General features: G+C 46.0%; 1 protein-coding gene across 3 annotated transcripts in view; it reads right to left on the minus strand.

Moving 5' to 3' along the window:
- Nucleotides 1-23,820, minus strand: part of SYTL3 (synaptotagmin like 3) — a 74,435-nt gene continuing 50,615 nt past the window's right edge. For all 3 annotated transcript variants that reach the window (XM_061206816.1, XM_061206815.1, XM_061206817.1), the window contains 7 exons: nt 15,200-15,378; nt 8,462-8,564; nt 5,312-5,482; nt 3,146-3,251; nt 2,092-2,197; nt 929-1,134; nt 1-190 (listed from right to left, as the gene is read on the minus strand). In XM_061206816.1, coding sequence (XP_061062799.1) covers nt 81-190; nt 929-1,134; nt 2,092-2,197; nt 3,146-3,251; nt 5,312-5,482; nt 8,462-8,564; nt 15,200-15,378 — 981 coding nt within the window. In that variant the 3' untranslated portion in view covers nt 1-80. The remainder of the gene's footprint in view (nt 191-928; nt 1,135-2,091; nt 2,198-3,145; nt 3,252-5,311; nt 5,483-8,461; nt 8,565-15,199; nt 15,379-23,820) is intronic.

Genomic DNA, 23,820 nt, shown 5'->3' on the forward strand with positions numbered 1-23,820 from the left:
GCCCCGTGCCCATACGCCCAGCCCCACAGCCGACCATCAGACCCCAGCACCTGAAACCCCGCTGCGCCCGGAGCCTCCGGTCAGTGCAGGGTGAGGGTCATGTCTGTCCACAGGTTGGGGCTGGAAAGCACTTTCTGCCATTGGAGCTTTAACTGTGAGCACGAGTCTGTGCCGCCCGCTGGCTCTTCCTCTGTGTGCGAGCGAAGGGACAGATTAGTGATGGCGGCCAGGGGACACTCACCGTCCTTTCGCAGCTTTTTTAAAAAGGACCAGCAGCAAAGTATACCGTAACTTTTCACCAGAACTTAAGACCATACTAAAATGTGCCCCGCCAGTAAGGAGAGGAGTTCCTTAGAGGAAACGGTGTCCTTTGGACAGTGTTCCTTTTAAAACAAATTGTAATTTAACAGCGAGTCTCGTTTCTCTTCAGTTGTCTCGGAGGCCCTGGGAATGTGTGCGGGTGTTTTGGTTGTGACAGCGTTTGGGGGGCGCTGCTGCCCCCCGTGAAAAGCCAGCAGCACTCCTGCTGAGCGACACTGAAAAGTGCCACCCTCTAGTTCCTCTATTAATGAAATACTTTCTGAATTGCCATTTGTTTGGGTTAAGAAGATATTCTCCTTTAAGAAAATAATCCTTGTATGATTGACGGCCAGAAACAAAAGCAAATACTGTACCCAGCCCATTTTGAGACCTTGAATTTTTGTTTCTTTAGCAGATCTAAATCTCATTTAAATCGTTGAAATGCTTTGCTGTATTACCTCTCAGTTGTAAAGTAAAAGCTAGACTAAGTAATTTCCATTTATGATGATGGGTTAGGCAGTCACCTGCCATCATGGAAACACTTTTTCTTTTAATGGTATCCATGTAGGTAGGACAGTCACTAAGGATCACTGATGCAGCTTGGGCCTAATAAATATCTCAGACTTACTGGAACCAAGCCTGGCGCCTCCCAGCAAGCGGTCGTTCACACCGAAGGTGGCCTGGTCCCAAACGGTTAATTCTAGGGTGGACTGCCTCAGCTGAGAAGGGGTGACCCCTTTGAAAACGAAGGAGTGCTTCCACTGGGGACAGGCTTGCTTCTTCAGGACGGGGGACTTCAGTCTCAACCTCTGCTGGTCTGGCAGAGTGAGACAGCTGCACAAGGAAATAGATTCAAACCCTGTAAGCTCTGCCCGCCACACGGCCCCCTCTCTCTGTTGGTACTTGCTCTTCAGTGAGACTAAGTGCTCAGAAAAGTGCTAAACCCACTTGCAGAACAAAAATTGTGAGCAAGGAACAAGAATGGGAATTTTGAGATCTGGCTACGTGACCTCTCACTAGGATGTTCCAAATTTCTCTTAGAGCTGAATTCTGTTCCGCGTACTCTATTAAGGGAACTTTGGGATTCTAGGCCACGTGGCCCTTGTCTTAATCCGCCTCCTTGGTATGACGACCACCAGGCGACAGCGAGGCTCGTTAGACCTGCTACCCAGGGACCAGGACCCTGCACCCACATTGTCTCCTTTAACCCTGTTCTCAGGAAAATAAACGCAGAAGGGCTAAGTCACTTGCTCAAGGCCAGACAGATAAGTGGAGGGAAGGCTTAGGAGATGACCTCAGTTCTGTCTGGATGAGGTAAGCCATCATTTTTCCATTATGTCACTGACTGGGGATTTAGCAATTCTATATACTTATTCATGGTGTTTGCTTTACTTTTGGAGACACCATTACACCCGAAGTGAATAAGAATGAAGCACGCAGAGTCATCCGTCTCACTGTTAATCCAAGAGGAGATGTTAAGCTAAAGAAATATTTACCAACCACACTGCTTTCCCCTTGCCCCACTCAGTCCCTAGGGCTGATGTACTGATGTCACAAGGACTGATAAGATTGGGGTTTAGTTTAAAATGTGGTATTCCAAAGCCAGCCTCAGCACTCCCAAGTCCCATGAGTTCTTGGAAACTCGTCTTTAACGCGCATTATGTCAGATTTTCATAGGAAAGCTAAAATAAGTTTAAAATGGCTCACGCTTTTTGGTGTTCCCTTACAGGGACTATGCCATATATGTAACAGATCATCAATAAATCATATTTGATTAAATGTAATACTTACCCCTTAACAAATGAGTTTAAGGTACCATCTGAGCGCACAGGTAAATTCTTGGCTCCCAGCACCACCAAACAGAGCTGACCGTTACGTGATGGCTCATCTCCCGTCCCTGGAAGGAAAGCTGGCATTTACCGTCAGCACCACTTCTGCGGCACGCGATGGCACCACCCCAGACTGGCAGCCTAACCAGAGGGTGGGTTACAGCCCTCAGATCCCGAGCGCGCGCGAGCAGAGCGCGTCCACCACGAGCGGGCTCCGCCGCTCACACGCCGCCCCGCTGCGCGGTCAGCACGGCGGCAGCGGGGAAGGACTTGAAGTCCAGGGAACCGGAAGCTGCCGAGAGTAACGAGGGACCAAGGAGAGGCGGAGGCAGGAGCGTGAGCCAGCTGTGGCCAGTGGGCTGGGGAGGAGACCCCTGATGGAGGGGCTGCCGCGGACCACAGGGAGTGTGCTGCTGGCCTGCTGGGGGCCCTGTGAGCCCAGCAGCAGAACTCCCTCTTCTGTCAGAGAGGAAGTCACGAATAAGGTCGTGGAAGTGCTCCTCCCCCCGTCTTCACTCTCCACCCTCGTCTCTTCCACATGCCCCACGTTATGAGTCAGTGACGCCTCCCGAAGCTCCTCGAGGACCTTGATCCTGCCATGCCGCCGCTGCTCCCGTGGCCCAGGAGCAGGGAGCTGGCCACCCGGAGCCTTGCAGGCGCCTGAACCTGGAGGTGGGGATGAACTCCCGGCCGTCACGCAGGTGGTCAGTCTGCGAAGGGGGCCCCAGCGGGACTGTTTCCCCAGGCAGGCCAGGCGAGCCGGCCCCCTGGGAGGAAAGCCTCGGGGCAGGTGTCCTAGGAGCCCGTGAAGCAGGCACCACGGGCCTGGCTTTGGTCGCTCGTTTCCCTTCTGAGCCGAGGCTTCCAGAGAACCCGCCTCCCAGGCTGGGCTTCGCGGGTTGGGTGGGAGTTACTGGGACACGTGGGATCGGGGGCGGCGGGAGGAAACGCTGGGAAACTGCCCAGGCTCTGGGGACAGTGACAGACAAACGTTTGCGGGGCTGGCGGCCACCCACCTTCTTGAGCCTCCTGGAGCTTTCTGGGCCCTGCAGGGAGGACCAGTTTGGCCCGGACTACAAGCTCTCCGTTATTCGTGGGAACGCTGTCTTCGTCTTTCTCTGCCTGTGGGAAGAGCGGGATTCCCCAGACCCAGAATCTCCTGGGCTTCTCTCACTGCCTCAGCTCTGTCCCTAAGTGTCCCCTTCCAACCTCCCCCTGCCAAGCCTCTGCGGGCCTGGGGGAGCCCCAGGTGGTGTGGGCACACCTGTGGCACGGCTGGGCTTCCTTCCGTTTGGGGACGTTTCACTCCTACCCTCACCAACCCCAGCTCTGCCACCCCGGCAGACGCAGCCCACCAGAGGCAGTTGAGCCGAGGACGCAGAGGGGCTGCAAGGCCCTGGCACGTCCCCATGGGATGGCCTTAAGAAAGCCCCGACACAACCCGAAGCTGAAAAAGTAAAACAAAACAAGCCCACGTCGATTCCACCCAGGTTAGTAAAGGTTCGAGCTACCCGTTCGTGCCAGGGACTGCGGCAGGCACGGGAAACCGCGGGGTCCGGCGCTCGGTGCCCCCGGCGAGGGGCTCCCCCGTCTGCTGAGTCGGCCCCGCCCACCCCAGAACCCACACTGAGGACCCAGGCGGCTTCTCTGGTCGCGAGTGATTTCTGCCAGAAAGTGAGCGAAGGAGGGGCTTGGAGAGGTGACTGTGACCCCATCAACATTTCACCCAGCGGGGTGAGGGTGGGACGCTGGGAAAAGTCTAGATTCGTCCGGTGCCACTGGCAGGGAGGAGCAGCCTCCACCCTCAGCATCCCCACGGTTCCCTCCTGTCAGGGCTGAGGGGGCAGGCCAGTGAGTGGACCCCCCATCCCGATCCAGCGTGGGCTGTCACTACCTATTAGCTGGGATTAGGAGGGACACCTTTCAGTCTGGTGATTTCTGTTCCTCGCCTGCTTATCAAAAGTTGACCAGCCTTGGTGGCAGCCTGCCTTGACCTGAGTAAGGGATCCTGGGGGGAGAAGGCGGCAAGGGCCCCTCGAGTGCTGGGGAGACCACATCTGGCAGGGAAAATCAGGAAAGCCTTCATGGAGGAGGTGGGATTTAAGGACCGTCTTGGGCAGACCTTAGACTGCAGAAAGCATTCCAAGCGGATATTCCCAAGTGGAGTTCTGAAGACGGACTCAGGTTCTGAGAAGAGGAAGCGCAGGGCACCGGAGGGTGAGTGTGCGGGCTCACAGACCCCACAGAGAAAAGAGACAGGAGGCCCTGGGCTTAACCCTGTAGAAACCAGAGATGCTTCTCAGGAGGGGCATCGTGAATCAGAGCCTCCCTTGGAGAGGCTTGGGAGAGGAAAACGGAGGTAAAATGGCACCGGGGACCCTCGTAAAGAGGGTAAAGAAACCCTCGTAAAGACTCAGCCTCCCTGCCAGGCTTTCACTGGTGGGACTGCACATCCTGCTGCCATTTCTTAGGAGGTGGCAGAGCCCACGTTTTCTGCCCCTTCACGATCTCATATCTTGGATCTTGGCACAGAAATGCACAAAGCAACCGCCCCAAGAAACGCTACCCTTTCTCCCCAGCTTCTCCCTCTCACCTGTGTGGCCACCAGCCAGCTCTGCTCTCCCAGCCTATCCGACACGGAACCCCTGGCCCTGCCTTCCTGAGGGCACTGGGTCCAGTCATTCTCACCTGTTACTGTTTGGGGAACACTGCTTGGTTGGGAGTGAAGATACAATACACGAGAGCCTGCAGTCTGAGGCGGGTCCCACCAGCAGGGCAGCCTGCTGGCCCCAGGTGTAGACTTTGGCCCAAGAAGGTCAAGACCTCCTCCACTGGCAATAAGTGACCCTGAATTCTGGGAAGCGCGTGGACCCACCAGGCCGGATCCACGCTGATGTTTGGGCCACACTGAGGGTGGGACTATTCGGGACCTTGAACAAACCTGAGCAGGTAAGAGTCCCTCAGCCCAACCCCCCCCCGGCCCCACCCCCCCCGGGGGCCCGGCCGTGAGCCTCTGCTCCCCGGAAGCTACTACTGCAGAGTCACAGGCTGGCAGGTGTGCACTGGGTCCTGGGTCCCAGGCTCCCCAGGTGGGTTTTCTCTCCTTGGATCCCCTTTGAAAAGTGGGTTTGGTTCTTGTGTGGGATGGGGGTAGGGCTGCCCAGTCCCAAAGCAGACATCACCTTGGCCTGGAGCGGATACCAGCGGGCAGACTGGGTCGTGCGGTCCTCAAAGTCCCACGTGGCCAGAGGGATGACCACTTCTCCAAGAAACACCCTCCGGGCGAGCGTGCCCAGGTGCCACACAGACACCCGCAGCTGCCGGGTCGCCAGCTCGGCAGGCTCCACCTGGTACTGCGGAGGGGGAACAGAGACGGTCAACCTGGGCACCTGAGCTGCAGCTCCCAGGCCCACAGCTCCCAGACTGACCAGAGCACCCGGGCCACAGCACCCAGGCCCACGGCCCCAGGACACAGTAAGCAGGCCGCAGCTCCCAGACTGACCAGAGCACCCGGGCCACAGCACCCAGGCCCACGGCCCCGGGCCACAGCAAGCAGGCCGCAGCTCCCAGACTGACCAGAGCACCCGGGCCACAGCACCCAGGCCCACGGCCCCGGGCCACAGCAAGCAGGCCACAGCTCCCAGGCCCACAGCTCCCAGACAATTTTTAGTCTGTTCCCCTCAATTCCATGGCCCATTTCCAACTCTGCCCCTTGTTCCATACTCTATCTTTAAACTCTAAATTAATCTAGTTATTTCCTTCATGGCTACATGCCCCATCAGTCAAGTCCAGGCCAACAGTGCACCGTGCTGTGTCTGCTCCCTCTCAGAACGAGCTACTTTGGGGAGGGAAGCTGACCGTCCCCGCAGGTCTGCCCTCCTTGGGGCAGCTGCATCGTCTCCACCCGCTCTGCACGCTGGGCAGCCCTCCTCCACTCCCTTGGAAACACAGGCCTGCTTCTCTTTGGGTCCTGACTCCTTCCTTTGGTTGACTGAGTCTGCGTTTTAAAATTAGACCTAGAGGCTTCCCTGGTGGTGCAGTGGTTAAGAACCCTCCTGCCAATGCAGGGGACACGGGTTTGAGCCCTGGTCCAGGAAGATCCCACATGCCACAGAGCAACTAAGCCTGTGCGCCACAACTACTGAGCTTGCGCTCTAGAGCCCGCAAGCCACAACTACTGAGCCTGCGCTCTAAAGCCCATGAGCCACAACTACTGAGCCCGCGCATCTAGAGCCCGTGCTCCACAACAAGAGAAGCCACCGCAATGAGAAGCCCATGCACTGCAATGAAGAGCAGCCCCCGCTCGCTGCAACTAGAGAAAGCCCACACACAGCAACAAAGACCCAATACAGCCAAAAATAATAAATAAACAAAATTAATTAATTTTAAAAAATTTAAAAATAACATAACATAGAATAAGACCTATTTTCCATTGCCTGTTAGGTCCACAAGGCCGTGCCAGCAGACCCTGGATTGCTAGCTTCCACAGGGTACCAAGTGTAACTGATGCCAGAGAACAAAGATAAGGCAACAGCCAACGACACCCAGATCTGGTGTCTTGTTTCATCCTTCCCAGGCCCCCCCACTGAGTGGTCTTCAAGGGGAGTGCCAGCACCCCTTGGAGTGCAGAAAGTCTCCCCAAGGAGTGTTCTACTTAGAAAACTTGGAGGATCAGTTCCTAGATCCTCAACTTTCACATGCACTTTTCTCAAAACTGGTGAAGATAGTTCTTACACCTGGACTCTTACTCCTGTGCCCTGCCCCAGGGGTGCAACCTCAGGGGGAATTTGAAATACTGGTTTCTGCCAAACTGTTAATGATTGCTCAGCTTCTTCATCTTCCCACCTTTTCCATCTTATACATATGTCTATGAAGGCTAAGCCTGGGTCTGTGTTCTACATTTAGAATGAAGACACTGATTCTTTTCAATGCATCTGGAAAGTTTTTCAGGATAGCCAAAATATTCACAATATACTAGATAAAATCAATGGATAAAAAATTGTAGGTGATTTCTTTGAGATTCTGGGTGCATTTTAAATAAGGTAGTTAAAACTTTAAAAATCAAAGTATATAATGAAGTATTTAAAATATAGTCAATCCTCATCTTTGTCTCGTTTCCTAAAATAGGAAATATTTGTCTGCCTCTGTTTAGTACGAAATACCTTAAACCTGTGATGAGTAATTTTACATATCAGCTTACACCTTTGAGGGGGTACAGAGCTTTTCAAAATTCTGTTAGCAGGTACATGAGCAAAACCACATGAAGACGAGTGTCCAGTAATTCGCTACCGGAGTGTCCCAGACGAGCAGCCCCTTAGGCCCTGCCCACACTTGCTGAATCACAATCTGCTTTAACAAAAATCCCTTGGGGAGTCCTTATGAACATAAATTTTGTGAAGGACTGCTAATCCATCATGGGTCACAGCTGTACTTTTAAGTACTCTCTAAGCCTCAGTCTCCCTACAGCTAAATGAGGATTCTAACACCTGGCTCAGAGGGCATATAAAGTACTTGGCCACGGCAGGCGAATGGAAAACAATGGCTATTTTCATGTCTCGAACGGGACTCTTGTGCCAGCTACCCAGATGGCCCCTGGTTGGGAGTTCACAAATGCTCCTATTTGCCAAGGAAGGCAAACAAAAGTCCTCCCCCTTCTCAGGCTTGACACATGGGATCCCCGGGCTACCCAGCCTTGAGTGGGTACATCTCTGTGCATCTGGACTATTCTTCCACCTCCAACACCTACCTGCCATCTGCACTCGCCAGACATCACCTCCAATTTTCCATCCTGAATCCCAGCAGGAGGCACTCCCTCCCTGATCTCTGCCCTAAACCACAAGTCACATTTCTTAGCACCAAAGAAAATGAAAACCCGAACAATTCCTCTAGACCTTTTTTTTCATAAAATAAGAAGAAATCTAGGTATACCAGATATTATCTTCATAAAAGTACTTCTTCATCATAATAACTCAGCAGTTTCATTTACAGGGTCCCTTGCTCAAGGATACCTCTCTGATAGGCATAAAAATTCAACAGGACAAACCAATTTTAGAAACTGAGAGGCAGGCAGTTTCATTTTTACCATTTTCTCGCAAATCATTAATCAAAGGCCATTCTCAAGTCCAGCAGACTCTGCACTTTTTCTGTACAAAGGCTGATATTTATTTTCTACCACTTGCCACTGATTGACAGAGCCCTGCAGAAATGTCTAAGTGTCTGCACTTACATTTAACTGACTCAAGAGTTTAGAAGAACCATCCGCTGGACTCTGGCCCCAGGGGCCCATCCCGGTATGGGGAGACTCAGCACATGAATATTTGTCCAGCAAGTACCTTCAAGGTCTCCTGAAAGGTCGGCTCCACCGTGTTCTTTTGGACTCCAGTCTTGCGTTTTCCCTGGGAGGATCTGTCAGGCAGCAGATAGGTCTTTACATACCTAGTGGCCAAACACAGACAGGACAGGGTGAAAAGTTCAGCATCAGGGGCGGACGAAGGGCTCAGAAGGAGAATCACACGTCAGCGTCAGCGTTTTCTTTACCCTGCTTCCCGCTGCATTTGGGGTTGACAGAAAGGGCTTAGCGGCCGCCACTGACAGTGAACAATGACAGTGCTGGGTGCGCAGCCCCTGGCTTACACAGTCTCTGGCTGTAAGCCTCGGGAATGTTCCTGGGGGTGTGAAGCTCCCCTGCATTCCCCTCATGCCCTACTCCTGGAATCTGGATCGCTCATCACACTCCATCACCTGTCACTGGGTGACGACCAGGGAACCAGAGGCTCCCAGGGCTCTGTGGGTGGCAGATTTCTAACCCAGCTGGACGCCGAGGCTGTATGCCAGCTTGTCCTCCCTCCACTTACCTCTTCTCCCCAACCCGCAAGAAAAAAAAGTTGAAATGGAAAGTGTATGCCTCACACTTTGGTTTTCCCTGTGTGGCCTCAGACACTGCGTCCTGCCTGCTGAGGACCGGTGTTCCCGAGCCCTCTCCCTGGGTCTGGAGGCCACGCCAGCAGAGGACGCCTGACCAAGGCCAGCCCCACACTGCCCCCTGCCCACTCCATGAAGCGCCGTCCCAGGCCGATCCCTCCACTCAGGTCCCAAGACTGCCCTTCCTGGCTCTTCCAGCAGCTTTACTGATGCAGTGACACCACTTGCCCAGGTCCTGTACCTACAGGCTAGAAACAGGCTCAACTTTCTCAAAGCAATGAAGAGCAGGAACCCTCCCTCGACCTGGGTTTCCCCTGGAGCCGCAGTCTCAGGCCTCTCCCCCGCTTTCAGCAAACTTCTTAGAAAAGTACTCAAGGCTCATTGTCACCAATACCTCACTGTTCGTTGACTCTTAAATTGTTGATCATTACGAGACCTCACACATGTAAAACAGGAGATATAAAATATACCTGTATAGCTTAAAGCATTACAATAAAATACACGCCCGTGTATCTAGTCGTTAAGTCCTCTATTTCCTTTCTTATCCTCTGTCTGGATGTCCTATCCCTTACTGAGAGTGGAGTATTGACATTTCCAACTATTATTGTAGAACTATTTCTCCCTCCAATTCCGTCAGTTTTTGCTTCTTGTATCTTGATGGTCTGTTATTAGGTACACAGACATTTGTAATTGTTATATCATCTTTCTGTATTGAACCTATTATTAATACAGAATGTCCTTTATCTTTTTTTTTTTAAATGAAAGCTTCTTTCTTTCTTTCTTTCTTTATTTTTGGCTGTGTTGGGTCTTCGTTTCTGTGCGAGGGCCCTCCCTAGCTGCAACGAGTGGGGACCACTCTTCATCGCGGTGCGCGGGCCTCTCACCGTCGCGGCCTCTCTTGTTGCGGAGCACAGGCTCCAGACGCGCAGGCTCAGTAGCCGTGGCTCACGGGCCCAGCTGCTCCGCGGCATGTGGGATCTTCCCAGACCAGGGCTCGAACCCGTGTCCCGTACATTGGCAGGCAGATTCTCAACCACTGCGCCACCAGGGAAGCCCGTCCTTTATCTTCTGTAAGCTTTTTTGACTTAAAGCCTATTTTGCCTGATATTGGTACAGCCACCTTGCTCACTCTTGCTTACCATCTGCATGGAATATCTTCCATTTGTGTCTTTGGATCTCAAGTGAGTCTCTTGTAGATGGCATATAGTTGGATCTCATGTTTTTATCCATTCTGCCAATTTCTGTCTTTTGACTGGAGAGTCAAATTCATTTGTATTTAAATTAAGTACTGATAAGAAGTACTTACTTCTGTCATTTGCTGTTTCTTTTGCCTTATAGCTTTTCTGTCCCTCACTTTCTGCCTTACTGTATTCTTTTGTGTTTAGTTGATTTTCTGTGATGAAATGTTTAAATTCCTCTCTCATTTGTTTTGTTTTGGTTTGGTTTCTGTTCTATAGCTATTTTCTCTGTGGTTACCAAGGGGATTACATTTAATATCCTAAAGTTATAACACTCTAATTTGAATTTATACCATCTTAACCTCAGTAACATACAAGAACTCTACTCCTTCTCAGCTCCATCCTCACCTCTTTCCACTGCTGATGTCACAAAAATACATCCGTATATATGTGTGACCAAAAACACAAAGTAAGAATTCTTTTAAATGCATTAGTCTCTTAAATTATGTCGAAAACAAAGTGTGGAGTTACAAACCAAAATGACAATAAGAGACCAATAATCTTTTAAAATGTCCTATGTCATATAAAAAACAAAAAGTGGAATTACCACCGTTACCATAATACTTGCTTTTATAATTGCTAGTGTATTTGTCTTTATTGAGATCTTTATTTTTTCATATGTCTTAAGTTACTGTCTAGTGTCATTTCATACACTCTCTCACCTTTTGTTTAGCTAAGGATGTTGTAATTTCTCCCTCACTTTTGAAGAACAGTTGTGCTGTGTTTTTTTGTTTTTCCTTTTAGCACCTTGAATATATTGACTCACTGCCTTCTGGCCTCTAAAGTTTCTGATGGGAAATCTGCTGATAATCTTATTGAGGATCCCTAGTACATGATGATTCACTTTCTTGCTGCTTTCAAGATTCTTTGTCTTTGTCTTTCAAATGTTGGTTTATAATGTGTCTCAGTGTGGGTGTCTTTGAGTTCATCATACTTGGAGTTCAAAGAGCTTCTTTGATGTTTATATTCATGTCTTTCATCAAATTGGGGTAGTTTTCAGCCATTATTTCTTTGGGTATTCTCTCTGCCCCTTGCTGTCTCTCTTCTCCTTCTGGGACATACGTTGCATATGTTGGTCCACTTAACAGTGTCCGGAAGGTCCTTTAGGTTCTGTTTGCTTTTCTTTAATCTTTTTTCTTTCTGTTCCTCAGACTCAGTAATTTCCATCATCCTATCTTCAAGTTCACCTATTCTTTCTTTTTTTTTAAAATTTATTTATTTTATTTATTTATTTTTGGCTGCGTTGGTCTTCGCTGCTGCACGTGGGCTTTTCTCTAGTTGTGGTGAGCAGGGGCTACTCTTCGTTGTGGTGTGAGGGCTTCTCATTGCGGTGGCTTCTCTTGTTGTGGAGCACGGGCTCTAGGTGCATGGGCTTCAGTAGTTGTGGTTCACGGGCTCTAGAGCACAGGCTCAGTAGTTGTGGCACAGGGGCTTAGTTGCGCCACGGCATGTGGGATCTTCCCAGACCAGGGCTTGAACCCGTGTCCCCTGCGTTGGCAGGTGGATTCTTAACCACTGTGCCACCAGGGAAGCCCACCTATTCTTTCTTTTACCTGCTCATACCTACCTTTGAATCCCTCCAGTAAATATTTTGTTGTTGTTTAAGGTTTTCTATCTCTTTATTGATATTTCTGTTTTGTTCATACATCATTTTCTTGACTTTCTCCACATCTTTCATTAGTTCTTTGAGCATCCTTAAAACAGTTGTTTTAAAGTCTTTGTCTAGTAAACCTACCATCAGATCTCTTTCAGGGACAGTTTCTGTTGATTTTTTCCCTTTGAATGAGCCATCATTTCCTGTTTCTTTATATGCCTTGTGATTTTTTTGTCGAACACTGGACATGTGTCTAACAATATGTTAACTCTGGAAATCAGATTCTCCCCCTTCCCCAGGGTTTGCTGTTTTCTGTTATTGGTTTTTTAATTGGGTTTTTCATAAATTTATTGATGCAGACTGTCTCTGTGCCAAGGATCAGCCTGAAGTGTAAAATTAAGATATTCTCAGATCTTTTCTGAATCTGAACCTTTCCCTGGGCATGTGCGGTCACTTTTTAATTTTCCTTGTATATACAGTTACCCTTCAATGTCCTGGTCTTTAGTATCCGGTTCCCAAGAAGGGGAAAAAGAAAAAAATGAAGAAGGGAGACAAATAAGGGCACTGGCCCTTTAAATACTTTGTAAATCACTTCAGCCCAAGGAGGAGGGGATTGCAACAATGGGGGGAGGTGAAACAACAATGGCTGGCTGCCTTTTTTTTTTTTGTACCTCTGCAATCAGAGCCAGCAATCAGAGGACAGGTCCCTGATATTTGGAGGACAGGATCCTTTGCCCACTCTGGCTCCTACAGGCTGTGTTCAAGCTGCTCTAGGAACATATGCACAGCTGCCCGCCAAGGGGTTGGGCATAGGGTGGATGGGTAGCTAATACTGCGCTAAGAGCTGGAATTGACTGACATTAATCTCAATTTACCATCCAAGACTCCCCCTGGAAGTCAAAAGCCTTCAGAAGACTCCAGAATTCCAAAACAGTTCCATCAGACAGATTCTGCCAGTGCAGTTGTCTACAGGGGGAGATGGATTCCCGAGGCCTCCTACTCTGCCATCTTTCAGAATCCTCTCTTGACCATGTGTTTCCTTTACAAAGTATTGAGTTTTGTTCTAGCAGGCATTTTACTTACTGGAAGCTCAGTTTGATCCTATCAAGGATTGATTTTGCTTAGTTACGGTGGGTTAGAGAAGCCCTACTACTAAGCTTTTCTTTTCTGGGGTCCACTCAATGCCCCACTCCACTTTGGCTGGTCAGAACGCCAATCTTGGGACTTCCCTGGTGGCACAGTGGTTAAGAATCCACCTGCCAATGCAGGGGACATGGGTTCTATCCCTGGTCTGGGAAGATCCCATATGCCGCGGAGCAACTAAGCCAGTGCGCCACAACTACTGAGCCTGCGCTCTAGAGCCCTCGAGCCACAACTGCTGAGCCCACGCGCCACAATTACTGAGCCCACATGCTACAAGTACTGAAGCCCGTGTGCCTAGAGCCCATAGTCCACAACAAGAGAAGCCACTGCAGTGAGAAGCCCGTACACCACAACGAAGAGTAGCCCCCGCTCACCCCAACTAGAGAAAGCCCACGCACAGCAACAAAGACCCAACACAGCCAAAAATTAAATTAAATTAAAAACAAAAAAAAAAACCACCAATCTTTCCCAGCACTGTGCAACTCCCAGATTTTTCATTCAACTTACCACCCTCCAGTAGCTATCCTCTGACAGACCTCATGAAATCTTGTCCTGTATCTGAACAGCTTAGTATTTGGCCAAAGCCTCAAGGGATCCCTATGTGGATTTTAGGTCTACTTCTCTATGCACTTCCCACCTCACCCGCTTAAGAATAATATTTGTTGAATGTTTATTATGTTCTCAACACTGTTCTGAAGACTTAATATGGGCTAGTTCAGGGAAACACCACAACAATCCTTTGAAATAGGTGATAATATAACCTCCATGTTACAGTGAGGACACCGAGATATGGAGAGGATGAATAACTTACCAGAGGTCAAACCCTGTAGAGAATTATGGGAGAGACCCAACATGCTTAGAAGGTCAAGGATTGAATAAATAGAGCTGATGGGATTGGAAATGAGTCTGTAGAATGGACAGGATTGTGATTTCCACTTATGGGAGTAGCACAGGGGAAAGAGTCTCAGAACAAACATGAGAAAAGCCTCATATTTGGTAAAAGTCAGGCGATCGTTTTGGAACAGTGACTATTCCAATTTCCCCGGAGCAGAAGGTACAGATAGGGGAATGAAAGAAGTTAAGACTAGAAATATAGGAGGAAGCTGTTACGGAGAACCATACGTGCTACAGCGATGCACCTAACTTGTCTGGCACTGAGGAGCTCCTGAAGATTGCAGAGCAGAGGAGAGTGTGATTGGACCAACAATCCATCCTTTCGCCTAGCTGGTCCTGAAAAGAGTGTGCTAAAAATGTTCCATGGTGGGGAAAAAAAAAAGGACAAAACGTGGTCCGTACCTTAAACCATGCACAGAGAATCAGTTCCAGCTCTAATATGAAAGGATCTAAGTGGGAAAAAACTCTAATAGAAGAAAACAGAGAAGAATGTATTTATAACCTTCAGGTGGAATTCTCCTACAGACTCAAACAGCAGACATTTTAAAGGAAAAGAAGGATAAATTGGACATTATCAAATTCTTTACAAGGAAAGTCATCATAAACAATGTCAGAAAACAAGTAAAGCTAAGAGAAGATATGTGCAATATGTAGAACCAATGGAGAATTGTCTTGAAAGTGGATTTTTAAAAAGCCAAACTCCTGTAAATAAATTTTTAAATGACAAACAATTTGATAGAAAGTTGGACAAAAGATATGAAATGGGGAGTTCATAGAAGGGGCGTGTAACTTAAGTGATTAATGCATATATATAAAGTTGCTCATCTTTGTTATTAATCAGTGAGATGCACGTTAAAATAATGAGACATCATTTCATATCTACCAACTGGAAAAAAATTAATCTCTTTATGGATTGTGTGAGACAGGATTTTAATTTTATTTTTCCTACATGGAAAATCAAATTTCCCAGCACCATTTATTGAAGTTCATCTTTTTTGCATTGATTATTAATAGCCTCTTGATCATTTAAGTCCCCATGTATGCTAAGATCTGTATCTGGACTTTTGATTCTGCTCTATTGACCTCCTTGTCTATCCTTGCATCCATAACACATTGTTTGAATTACTAAGCTTTATGATAATTCTTAACATGTCTTTTTATTTTTATTTATTTATTTATTTACAATTACCTTGGTTATTCTTGGACTTTCAATTTTCCATATGAACTTTAGAATCCATATGTCTATTATCACATGCCAAAACTTAGACAAAGAAACTTACGGATTGCACTTTTTCTTCTTTTCCTCCCCATAGGCAAGGTTCTTACAGGCCTTGATGCATATTTCTAAAGAATGAGTTCTGAAGCAGTAGCGAATGGCAAATTCTATCTCTCCAGCGACATTAGCGTTGTCAAAATTGCCCATCTCTGTACAAGTGCTGTTAATGCTAATTAAACTTCCCTGAAATCAAGAATGACAGATATAATGTTACTTCACAGTTAATCAATTTTTTTGCAGTTCTGGTTTCAAGATAGCAAATAAATCAGAATTTATACAGAGCATGCGTCCTGACTCATGGTAAGTTAATAACACACCAGCCAGCTTGTACTCTGCAAAATAAGTTGCCACATACTCTGTCTTAAGGAGACAAGGAGTCCTCAGAAGGGCCTGTCTTGCCCAGATACGGTGTTTGCCTAGCAGTACGGGTTACACAGTCTCATTCTTGAAGACAAACCACTTGGGAAGAAGCGGACTGTCTCCCGTGCAGTTCTGCAAAGATAAATCTCCAAAGGCGGATAGTAACACCCAGGGCAGGAAGCGCCCGGTGGAGAGCAGCGCGGTGCGGGGGGCCGAGTGGCCGGCATCAGAGGGAGCTGGGCTCCAAGTCCAAGAGGGAAATTAACGCTGTTCTCGCTGGGCCACGGTGAGGCGTACATGGACGACAGTACGTACAATACGCAAAGACGACAACAAATTGTGTTTAAATTTTTATGGGTCCCCAGAATGACCAACAAAACCACCATCATAAGTTAGGGCACTCTAAGCTGAGGTGATGTGGAGAAGTAGCACAAGTGACAGAACGGACCGCCTTATCACTGTTAAATTTGCTTAAGTATTTGCCACCCTTTGCACGCCACCAATCTCAGTGACGACTCTATAGACAGAGGGAACCCGACGTGATTCCCACTCTCCCAACTGGTTCTTCAACACCGTAAAACATCCTGGAAACAAACTAAGAAGAAAGCCCGAGTCTCTCTCACTAGAGAGGGATCAAAACAAAACCAACAACTTAGAGGGACCCGAACCTGAACTAGCTCATGCCAGGAACCCAACCACTTTCACCACACCCAGTCACTGGCCCTGAAAAATGTTCTCCACCAACACCCATGCAACTGCTGGGATGGGAAACAGTTTTTAAATTTCACACACCCGGAAAGGCATGGAGTGGTGAGACCGCACGAAAGGAGTGCAGACAGAAGGTGATGGGGAGGGAAGCTTGGCAAGAGGGGTGAGCTGCTTAAGAAAAGCTGAGGGTAGGTGTTAAAAGTTCTGATAATTAACCTGCACTCATCACGGGACTCCACCCCGGGCTACGTCAGACTAAACTGTACTACACCAACTCTTCTGCCAGGAATTGAACGACAAACAGTTTGAAGGCACTGTAGAGCTACCAGGACAGCCAGGGTGCCAGGGTCCACGATACTAAAGAGGAGCACAGTCAGGTGAGCCTGACGTCCTGGCTGTGTTTCCCTCTGACGCATCTGAACAAGGCAGGTGAGCAGCACAGGCGGAAAGGCTGTGAGGCTCCGGAGCTGGGTGGCACGGTGACCGACCCAAGTGCTGGGGGCTGTGAAGGAGCAGAGAACTTGAGGAGAAAAGGGAGAGGCACGAAGGTGAGAGTGATGCTCGAGGCTGCTTTTCCCCTCAAGGTCTGTGCTCAGTTGGAAGCCCGTGCTGAGAGGCTGAGCAGCTTAAAAACACCTTTGGAAGTTTCATCTTACTAGAGAGAAGAAACTGGAGTTCAGGCCCACCACAGAGGAGGGGCCTGGTAAACGTCCAGACCCTCAGCTGGGACCCCTCAAAGGCTTTCCTCCTGGGAGTCCGAGTCCCCTGGAAGTGGACCAGTCCTCCCAGAGGCTGAAACCCAGCTCTGAATGAGCTCAGTACCGGATGGGCAAAGACTCCTGGCCTCCACCCAGCCAGGTGGAGCTGGAGCAAAAGCAAGTCTCCCTGAAGCACGATCACATCCATCTCTCCTGTTCGGCTGGAACTCGAGGACAGCAGGGACCCTGCATGTTTCTGCCCTCTATCAAATCTCCAGCGCCAGCTCAGTGCCTGGCTTATGGTAAATCCTCAAGAAACATTTATGAAATGAATAAAGAAAGCGCATGAAGTATTTTCATTTAAAAAGTTGTCTCTGTAAATATTATGGCATGATGTGCTGTGCTCCTTGTCCTGAAGGAGTAGACTTGAGGTAAGAAGACTTGGGTGATAGTCCTGACCCTGGATGACTTTAGTTACATCCCTTAACTGCAGATTCCAGAGGGAAAATATTTTAAAATAAAACTACATGGGGACTTCCCTGGTGGTCCAGTGGTTAAGACTCCGCACTGCCAATGCAGGGGACCCGGGTTAGATCCCTGGTCTGGGAACTATGTCCCACATGCCGTGTGGCTTGGCCTAAAGGTTTAAAAAAAAACAAAAACAAAAAAAGCAGAAAAACCTATACGTAGGCACATCATAATAAAATTGCTGAGAATCCAGGACAAAGAGAGAAATCTTAAAAGCAAAGGCAAAAAAGCTATGTTACCTTCCATGGAAGAACCAATAAGGGCAGGAGAGGGTGGGGAGCAAGCATTGCTGGGGAGACTGGCATCTTCTGATTGGGTGGGGAAGGAGAGTCATGTGGGTGCAGACTCGAGGAGGTTAATTTCGGGATCAGGAGGATTAGGGAATTCCAGGTTCACTCTTTTTCTTTCTTTCTTTTTTTTTTTTAAGAAGTGGGAAGGGAGGTTTATTTGTTAAGAATGAGGAAGAAGATGTTAAAAAAAAAATTTTACAAGAGATAGTCCACCAAAAAAAAAAAAAAGAATGAGGAAGAAAAGTGGGGAGAAGTTTTGAAAAGAGGTTTAAAAAGACTGAAGAAGGTGTGAAATGATTGTTGTGAGAGCAGGAACCTGAGTCGCCCAGAGAAACACATCAGGATGGCTGGCACTGTGTGTGCATTTGGAGCTGGTGACACAACAGGGCAGACCTAATCCCATGCACTCACACTGGGCATTAGGTCTGCCCTACTGTGTGCACAGCTGTTCAGGTGCAGGTACAGAGAAGGTGCACAGCTGGCTCATCTAGCTTGCTGTCCAGAATTAGAAAGCATCCAGGAAGCACTAAAAGTACTCATCCTTCATTTTATAAGATAAGCAGAGGTCAAGACAGGCTGAGAACACAATCATAGTAGGGGACATTAACACCCCACTTTCACCAACGGACAGATCATCCAAAATGAAAATAAATAAGGAAACACAAGCTTTAAATGACACATTAAACAAGATGGACTTAACTGATATTTATAGGACATTCCATCCAAAAACAACAGAATACACTTTCTTCTCAAGTGCTCATGGAACATTCTCCAGGATAGATCATATCTTGGGTCAAAAATCAAGCCTTGGTAAATTTAAGAAAATTGAAATCGTATCAAGTATCTTTTCTGACCACAACACTATGAGACTAGATATCAATTACAGGAAAAAATTTGTAAAAAATACAAATACATGGAGACTAAACAATACACTACTTAATAACCAAGAGATCACTGAAGAAATCAAAGAGGAAATCAAAAAATACCTAGAAACAAATGACAATGAAAACACGATGCCCCAAAACCTATGGGATGCAGCAAAAGCAGTTCTAAGAGGGAAGTTTATAGCAATACAATGCTACCTCAAGAAACAAGAAACATCTCAAATAAACAACCTAACCTTACACACCTAAAGCAATTAGAGAAAGAAGAACAAAAAAACCCAAAGTTAGAAGAAGGAAAGAAATCATAAAGATCAGATCAGAAATAAATGAAAAAGAAATGAAGGAAACAATAGCAAAGACCAATAAAACTAAAAGCTGGTTCTTTCAGAAGATAAACAAAATTGATAAACTATTAGCCAGACTCATCAAGAAAAAGAGGGAGAAGACTCAAATCAACAGAGTTAGAAATGAAAAAGGAGAAGTAACAACTGACACTGCAGACATACAAAGGATCATGAGAGATTACTACAAGCAACTATATGCCAATAAAATGGACAACCTGGAAGAAATGGACACATTCTTTGAAAAGCACAACCTTCCAAGACTGAACCAGGAAGAAACAGAAAATATAAACAGACCAGTCACAAGCACTGAAATTGAGACTGTGATTCAAAATCTTCCAACAAACAAAAGCCCAGGACCAGATGGCTTCACAGGAGAATTCTATCCAACATTTAGAGAAGAGCTAACACCTATCCTTCTCAAACTCTTCCAAAATATAGCAGAGGGAGGAACACTCCCAAACTCATTCTACGAGGCCACCATCACCCTGATACCAAAACCACACAAAGATGTCACAAAGAAAGAAAACTACAGGCCAATATCACTGATGAACATAGATGCAAAAATCCTCAACAAAATACTAGCAAACTGAATTAAACAGCACGTTAAAAGGACCGTACACCCTGATCAAGTCGGGTTTATCCCAGGAATGCAAGCATTCTTCAATATACACAAATCAATCAATGTGATACACCATATTAACAAACTGAAGGAGAAAAACCATATGATCATCTCAATAGATGCAGAGAAAGCTTTTGACAAAATTCAACACCCATTTATGATAAAAACCCTCCAGGAAGTAGGCACAGAGGGAACTTACCTCAACATAATAAAGGCCATATATGATAAACCCACAGCCAACATCGTTCTCAATGGTGAAAAACTGAAACCATTTCCACTAAGATCAGGAACAAGACAAGGTTGTCCACTCTCACCACTATTACTCAACATAGTTTCGGAGGTTTTAGCCACAGCAATCAGAGAAGAAAAAGAAATAAAAGGAATCCAAATTGGAAAAGAAGAAGTAAAGCTGTCACTGTTTGCAGATGACATGATACTATACATAGAGAATCCTAAAGATGCTAACAGAAAACTACTAGAACTAATCAATGAATTTGGTAAAGTAGCAGGATACAAAATTAGTGCACAGAAATCTCTTGCATTCCTATACACCAATGATGCAAAATCTGAAAGAGAAATTAAGGAAACACTCCCATTTACCATTGTAACAAAAAGAATAAAATACCTAGGAGTAAACCTACCTAAGGAGACAAAAGACCTGTATGCAGAAAACTATAAGACACTGATGAAAGAAATTAAAGATGATACAGATGGAGAGATATACAATGTTCTTGGATTGGAAGAATCAACATTGTGAAAATGACTACACTACCCAAAGCAAGCTACAGATTCAATGCAATCCCTATCAAACTACCAATGGCATTTTTCACAGAACTAAAACAAAAAATTTCACAATTTGTATGGAAACACAAAAGACTCCGAATAGCCAAAGCAATTTTGAGAAAGAAAAACAGAGCTGGAGGAATCAGGCTCCCGGACTTCAGACTATACTACAAAGCTACAGTAATCAAGACAGTATGGTACTGGCACAAAAACAGAAATATAGATCAATGAAACAGGATAGAAAGCCCAGAGATAAACCCACACACATATGGTCACCTTATTTTTGATAAAGGAGGCAAGAATATACAATGGAGAAAAGACAGCCTCTTCAATAAGTGGTGCTGGGAAAACTGGACAGCTACATGTAAAAGAATGAAATTAGAACACTCCCTAACATCATACACAAAAATAAACTCAAAATGGATTAAAGACCTAAATGTAAGGCCAGACACTATCAAACTCTTAGAGGAAAACATAGGCAGAACACTCTATGACATAAATCACAGCAAGATCCTTTTTGACCCACCTCCTAGAGAAATGGAAATAAAAACAAAAATAAACAAATGGGACCTAATGAAACTTAAAAGCTTTTGCACAGCATGGAAACCATAAACAAGACGAAAAGACAACCCTCAGAATGGGAGAAAATATTTGCAAATGAAGCAACTGACAAAGGACTAATCTCCAAAATTTACAAGCAGCTCATGCAGCTCAATATCAAAAAAACAAACAACCCAATCCAAAAATGGGCAGAAGACCTAAATAGACATTTCTCCAAAGAAGATATACAGACAGCCAACAAACACGAAAGAATGCTCAACATCACTGAACATTAGAGAAATGCAAATCAAAACTACAATGAGGTATCACCTCACAGCAGTCAGAATGGCCATCATCAAAAAATCTACAAACAATAAATGCTGGAGAGGGTGTGGAGAAAAGGGAACCCTTTTGCACTGTTGGTGGGAATGTAAATGGATACAGCCACTATGGAGAACAGTATGGAGGTTCCTTAAAAAACTAAAAATAGAACTACCATATGACCCAGCAATCCCACTACTGGGCATATACCCTGAGAAAACCATAATTCAAAGAGTCATGTACCACAATGTTCACTGCAGCTCTATTTACAATAGCCAGCACATGGAAGCAACCTAAGTGTCCATCAACAGATGAATGGATAAAAAAGATGTGGCCATATATACAATGGAATATTACTCAGCCATAAAAAGAAATGAAATTGAGTTATTTGTAGTGAGGTGGATGGACCGAGAGTCTGTCATACAGAGTGAAGTAAGTCCGAAAGAGAAAAACAAATACCGTATGCTAACACATATATATGGAATCTAAAAAAAAAAAAAATGGCTATGAAGAACCTAGGGGCAGCACAGGAATCATGACGCAGATGTAGAGAATGGGCTTGAGGACACGGGGAGGGGGAAGGGTAAGCTGGGATAAAGTGAGAGACTGGCATGGACTAATATATACTACCAAATGTAAAATAGCTAGTGGGAAGCAGCCGCATAGCACAGGGAGATCAGCTCGGTGCTGTGTGACCACCTAGAGGGGTGGGATAGAGAGGGTGGGAGGGAAACACAAGAGGGAGGAGATATGGGGATATATGTATATGTATAGCTGATTCACTTTGTTATAAAGCAGAAACTAACACACCATTGTAAAGCAATTATACTCCAATAAAGATGTTTAATAAAAAAAAAAAAGACAGGTTGAGACCCACCCAAAAACTACACGGCAAACCAGAAGTAGAGCTGGAAGTGGGCCTTTGTTCTTAATTCCTTGGGCCATCGACTAATGGTAGTGTCTCCGAGTAATTCAACTGCATATCTGCTTGGCCAAGGAAAGTGCAGCCTCAGATAATGAAAGGACTGCAGAGCACGTCCTTTGGTCTACCGCATTCCCTCAGAGATAACTTATGACTTCACCACCTTTGCCCTGGGAGGGTTGTCTGCTTCTATTTTCCCTGTAGACAGAGCAGAATCTTCAAGCAAGTTGAACCTTTGAACAGCAAACGGGGTTAATCAAGAGGTCCCAGCCCAGAAGAACAACTAAGAACTGAGCGTGACTTTTATTAGAGCCATGGGCTCTGTCTGGTTGTGAAAGAAAAGTAAATCTGAGCAAAAGCAAAGGAGAACTACTTTAGTCAGGCAGGGAGCATTCAGTGACTTTCTCTGAAGGTCACGAGTTATCTATTATAACCGCAAGCAAGGCCTGATGCCCTCTGATTTTACAAAAGCAGAAATCAAGGAAAGTCAACTGAAACCACAGCTATACTAAAAATAAATAAATAAATCTTGATCCACAAGAGCACGCGGAGAGCATTACTGCAGGGAGGTCAGATGGCCGCTGTTTAACAACGTTTACGCACAATACGTACATGTTTTTGAAACCTCAAAGTTCTTTGATAATTGCAATATTGTTTTCAAACAAACATGGTAGAACCTTAAATATTATAGCATTCAGATGATTTTTTCGAGAGACAGACCTCTAAGAGATCACTTCAATATAACTGTCTATTATTTACTCTGGTTTTTGTTCTTAATAAAAAATAGATTAATATGGGTATATAGCTAAATACAATACTTTTTTAAAAAGTCACTGCAACCAGAGATGTTCAGAAATACTAAAAGAAAGTGGAAGTTTTCAAAACCCTAATGAGTGCTGTGTGTGGGGGCAGTGAACGCTTTGAGCCACTCCCCACTTAGTAGTGACCCAAATGCCACATCTCAAATCGATGTTTAAGAGAAATAACTAGGGAGTTGGATTGTTACTTCAAAGATTAAAAACCCTTCCAGCATCCAAGCTCCTGCCCATCCATGTGCAAGGAACTCCGATGTGTATGCCGGGCATGTGGTCACTTCACCAGTCACAGTGTCTTCACTGCCAGGGAGAATGTCAACTGCACGAAAACATGGATATAAATGCATTCCTTTTTAGATTTTTTAAAAAACAAAAGCGAAGGCAAAATGGAAACTCAGACAGGAACTCTAATGATTTTCCCCCCCCAGGGAATCGCTAAAAATTTACCACTCTACCAAGTTCTAGCTCCTAATGACTGGAGGGTTTTTTTGTATGTCTTTTTTTTAAAAACACAGATTGGGGTTTTTCTTCTCACAAACATTACATGTTTATGGAGAAGATACAGAAAATACAGATAAGACCAAAAAATATTTAATAAAAAAGTATAAGCCCACCATTCTCAACCTTTTGGTATATAATCCTTTCAGTTGTTTTACAGTGTCTACAGTATAATCATTTTGTTTTTATAAATATGGGCTACTATATACTATTTTGTAACTTGATATCTTTGTTTATCAATATCTATTTTCCACATTAATATTCTTTAACCACATTATTTTTAATAGTTGCAAGGTATTCCTCTGAATACATGTA

Source organism: Eubalaena glacialis, chromosome 12, assembly GCF_028564815.1.
Source record: "Eubalaena glacialis isolate mEubGla1 chromosome 12, mEubGla1.1.hap2.+ XY, whole genome shotgun sequence".
Lineage (NCBI taxonomy): Eukaryota > Metazoa > Chordata > Mammalia > Artiodactyla > Balaenidae > Eubalaena > Eubalaena glacialis.